This window comes from Oryza glaberrima, chromosome 3 (genome assembly GCF_000147395.1).
Source record: "Oryza glaberrima chromosome 3, OglaRS2, whole genome shotgun sequence".
Taxonomy (NCBI): Eukaryota; Viridiplantae; Streptophyta; class Magnoliopsida; order Poales; family Poaceae; genus Oryza; species Oryza glaberrima.
The window spans coordinates 29,453,800-29,458,881 of record NC_068328.1 but is presented as its reverse complement, the minus strand read 5'-3'; the positions used below and the strand labels follow the sequence as shown (position 1 = coordinate 29,458,881).

Sequence of the window (5,082 nt, the reverse complement as noted above, 5' to 3'; positions counted from 1 at the left end):
CAACATCGCCATGGAGATCACGGGTTCATGTCTTGGGGTGGCGGTATGGCCGATTCAGGATCAGAAGGATTGGGTTATATCTGTTGAATGAATCTTGGAATGATCATGACGGTATAGAAATGACTAATATCTAGGGAGATTTTAGTTGTCTTATGAATAGCAAACCCCTAGTATTCATTACTATAAGCTAATATGGTACCTCTATCTCAAAAATATGGATTTTATTTATAAAACTATTATATCGGTTTTAATAGTTGGAGAGTCTAAATATCCGGTATTACGATAGAGAGATAGGAGGAAGTCAAAGCAGGCTTATTCACAGAATCACTCAAACAGAAACATAAGAAAACGGCTCTTTTGTGGCCGGGCCTAAACACAGCAGGCCCAAAAATCGCTGAAATCGCGCTGGGCTCCGTAGTTGAAAATCCCAGCCCGGACTCTGCGTCGATGCTCCTGGCCCAACATGGTAGGGGCCTTCCGGTTCCGGTACATGGCTGGAAAGCACCGCGCGCCAGAGCTCGCGCGCGAATGCGGCGACCGGCACATCACAAATCCTCGCGAAATCCCGTCCCTGTGCGCGACGATCGATGTGGACTACTGTTCGCTAGCTAGCCGGTTTGCTTAGCACGGAGGGATCGATCGAGGAGATCTGGAGAAAAAAGAGGAGATCGAAATCCTGGCACGATCGAGTCAAGTGAAGAGATACGCTGACCTCACCCTCCAACGAGCAGAGGACGAAGAAAAAGCTTAGCTTCTCGGTTGTTTTTAAATGCTGATTCTTTGACGACATAGCACCCCACTCAGCGCGTCCATTTCCACTAGGCATCAGCTCGTCGGCGAAGCGGCAGATCGATGGCGGCCTTCGCGCGCCCCGGCCACCACCTCCCCCTCGTTTTGCCTCCTCTCCCGCAGCCGCCGGCGACCACCACCTCGTTGTCGTTGAACCACCTAGCGCAACGCCGCCGCGGTACTCCTCGCCGCCACGTCGTCGTCGTCTCCAGCGCCGGGGGAGGCGGGAGCAGCTCACCGCCGGCGCCCGACGACGACCCCGGCAACTTCGACAAGCACGAGTACCGCCGCAGAATGATCCGCCAAGGCAACTACAACCGCAAGAGCTTCGGCCACAAGATCCTCGGCGCCGTAAACCTCGAGTACACCAGTAAGCTATTATACCCATACTGCCTCACAAATTAAACTGATCAATTTGTAGATCAAACAAACAAAACAATCGAGTTCGTCATCGATCAATTGGCGTTTGATGCTATCGATGCATATTGCGTGAAGGCGAGCTGATCAGCGAGATGAAGAGGAGCGGGGGAGAGTACGTGACCATGGACGGGTTGGTGAGGCTGATCCTGGCCGAGGCGCACGGCTTCTGCCTCGGCGTCGACAACGCCGTGCGCCTCGTGTACGACTCGCGCGTCAAGTTTCCCGACCGGCGGCTGTGGCTCACTAACCAGATCATCCACAACCCAACCGTCAGCGAGGTACAACAACCTAGCTACAGAATTTCAGCTTGATTAATTGATCAAACTTGAGCAGGATACAATTAATTTTGTATATGTTGGATTTACTAGCTGCATGCAGTCGATTCATCTAGCTAACGAACAAGTTAATTCATGCTTAGATTGATTGATTGTGGTTTTTGGATAGATGTTGAGATCTAGGTGCAAGTTGTCTTTACCACTTGGTTTAGAATTAGTGTACGAAGATAATTTTTTCTTTGACGAGTGCTTGTGCTTTTTCTCATGAAGTCCTTCTTTAGACTTTGCCCGGTCCCTCTTTGCTTCATTCGATCTTATGTGTGTGTAAGGTGATTAACAAGAGATGTACAATTACTACCTCGTTAGTTTGGATTTGCAGAGATTGGATGAGATGGGAATAAAAATCATCCCGGTTGTTTCCGGTGTAAAAGATTTGAGTGTTGTTCAAGATGGCGATGTGGTCATTTTTCCAGCGTTTGGATTTACAGTGGATGAGATGGTCACGCTAAACAGGAAGAACGTGCACATAGTTGACACAACCTGCCCTTTGGTCCTAAAGGTAACTATTTTCATTTCATTGGCTTGTTTTTCTTTTCTTTCCTTTCTTTTTTTGTGTGGGGGGTCTCTATGATTTTATATATATATATATATATTTTGAGCCTTTTTATTTTTAAATTTTAAAAATAAACCAATTGGAAATTTGTTTCTAAGATCTAAAATTTTTGACCACGCTAGCCAGATTGACGTGATAAAACAACATTGTCATGCCGGTCTACGTGACGTGACAACATTGTTTGGCCACGCTACCTTGGCTAGGGTGGCAGGATAAAACAGCTACACCCACTATGTGTGGCATGTCAATATTGTTTTGCCACACCAGACGGGATGGCGGGTAGCCAAAAAAGTTTAGATTTTAAAAATAAGTTTTGGAATGGTTTATTTAAAAATTAAAAATGTTCAACAAATATAAAAAATTGGTCTCTATTTGGCTTTATACTCCCTCCAGACTGATAATACTTGTCGTTTTAGACAAGGGTGAGGCCAAACTTTAAAATATTTGATTATAAATCATTTTAAAAATATTTGTCTTTCAAATATGGTGACTACATGTATAGATTAGTCTTAAAAAGTAATTTAATAAGATCATATATTTGTTAACACTTTTATACATATTATAATGAAAAATAATGGTCAAAGTTGTTTTTTGAGACCGTGCTCTTATCCAAAACGACAAATATTATCAACCCGGAGGGAGTACATATTTAGTTATTGATCATGTTGTCTTTGTTTACTAGTGTTCCCTCCATTTCAAGGCTTGTCCTAAGTCAAACATTTTATTCTGACTATTATTTTTTATAAAATCATATAGTTTAGCATCACAAGATTTATATTTTTAGATTCACCTTGAGAAATACTTTCATAATATTTGTCAAAGATAGACATGTTTGACTTAGTATAAATCTAGAACGGCAAGTAATTTGAAACGGATGGAGTATTAAGTTTGCACCATGCCACTATTATCAGTCTCCTCTTTGGGCTGACAAACCATGTAAATATTGAAATCTTAGGTTGTGCACATGACAGAAAGGCATATAAAGGGTAACTACGCTACGATTATCCATGGAAAATATGCCCACGAAGAGACTGTTGCAACCGCCTCTTTTGCAGACAAGTACATCATTGTGAAGGACATAACTGAGGTACATTTTTTTAAATTGCAATTCATTTTTATGAAGTTCAAAATAATGATTTTTGTGAAACAGGAACTGTTTTCAGTTGCTAAATATAGGTATTGTATCTCTATGATTATATTGTGATCATAGTTATATATAGGCAAAGTATGTGTGTGATTACATTCTTGAAGGCCAACTTGATGGGTCCAGCTCAACAAAAGAGAAGTTCCTTAAGGTAAGGGCTTAGAAGAATCATGCTTTACCGACATGTTAGAATCACCTGATTGTAATATTGGAGACGCTTGCGATTACAGAAATTCAGAGATGCTGTCTCTCCAGGATTTGACCCTGATATTGACTTGGAGAGAGTAGGCGTTGTGAATCAAACAACAATGCTTAAAGGAGAAACTAAAGAAATTGGTGGGTTAATTTGACTTCGATTTTTCGGTCTTATTTTTTAGAAAATGGATTAAACAGGCCTTTTCATCCAAAGCGAATGTAAACAACCAATATTTTCAGTCTTATATATAGTCGTAGTCATCCGATCAATTATACTTAAAAGGGATTTGTTAGCTCTTTGCAAATTTACAATCAAACTATGTCTTTTTAGGAATACTCATTGAGCAGACAATGATGAGTAAGTATGGTCTTGATCAGAACAACAAGCAAGAACATTTCGTCAGAGTCGGCACCATTTGCAATGCTACTCAGGTGATCTTTTTTTCCTATTTGATTTTTGACTCTAGAAAAGATTTTCCTCGGTAATCTCTATTCCACATCTATAATATAACTCGACAATATTGATCACACATTTTGCCTCGGAGAATCAGGAAAGGCAGGATGCGATGTACAAATTGGTAGAGAAGGAAGTTGACCTCATACTTGTCGTCGGAGGATGGAACTCCAGTAACACCTCCCATTTGCAAGAAATTGGAGAACTCAGTGGCATTCCTTCCTACTGGGTCGATGGTGAGCAGAGGATTGGGCCAGGGAACAAGATCAGCTACAAACAAAAGGTTTGCTTCCTTAACACATCTGATACATTTATCTCTCATGCTTATAATTCATGATGTACTTAGGTCTTGGGTGTTGTATATAGGTGTTTTGATTGCTTTGGTGTTTTCAAGTGTTCAATGTAGCTATGGGGAATGATATTGAGGTGCCTGTAGAATGGTGTTTTCAGTGTGTAACTCTTTCATGGTTGATGTGTATCTCTTCTTGATCAATGAAACGAGGCAGAACTTTTGCCTTTGTTTCAAAAAAGTAATTCATGATATACTTCTTCTGTAAAATGGAAGATAACTATACTGTGAGTCTATTAAAGATGACAATGGATGTGTTTATGTTATTTACTGAATGTGTGCAATTGCATGGCAGAATGGTGAACTTGTTGAGAAAGACAAATGGTTACCCCATGGAGCAATCACAATTGGAGTCACCTCTGGAGCCTCTACTCCAGACAAGGTATATCTATGCATCTAATCCGATTTACACGCTGAATTAATAAATATCCTATCAAGTACTACAAATGTTTTGCCCATAAGTGCTCCAGTGCTAGTATAACCATGGGACTAAATATCTGCACTAAATAATATGCCAGGTCGTTGAGGATGTGCTGCAGAAGGTGTTTGAGATAAAGCGTCAGGAGCTTGGTGAAGCGACAGAGCAATAGATGAGATCATGAGACACTGTTGCAGGCGCACAGAGATGAGCAAGCACAAGGAGACATGAGATGCTAGTATGGTCAGATAAAGATACAGAAGAAATAAGATCGGCTGATTGAGAATTTGAGACTTGAGTTCATAGCATGAACTATTTGTGCATATTTGGTGATCTGGGAAGGCATACTGATAACTTTGAGTTGCTTGCAGGGCGAATGTAAAATACTACTCCCTCCATCTTATAATATACTACCTCCGTCCTAA

General features: G+C 41.2%; 1 protein-coding gene across 1 annotated transcript; it reads left to right on the top strand.

Annotated features, from left to right (window-relative positions):
- Positions 1 to 825: 825 nt before the first annotated feature.
- Positions 826 to 5,082, top strand: LOC127767933 (4-hydroxy-3-methylbut-2-enyl diphosphate reductase, chloroplastic-like). Its single transcript, XM_052293422.1, has 10 exons — positions 826 to 1,159; positions 1,285 to 1,487; positions 1,864 to 2,043; positions 3,053 to 3,184; positions 3,318 to 3,392; positions 3,472 to 3,577; positions 3,768 to 3,868; positions 3,988 to 4,173; positions 4,535 to 4,621; positions 4,758 to 5,082. Exons 1-10 carry the CDS (start codon positions 853 to 855, stop codon positions 4,827 to 4,829), a joined length of 1,449 nt encoding a protein of 482 aa, XP_052149382.1. The 5' UTR covers positions 826 to 852; the 3' UTR covers positions 4,830 to 5,082.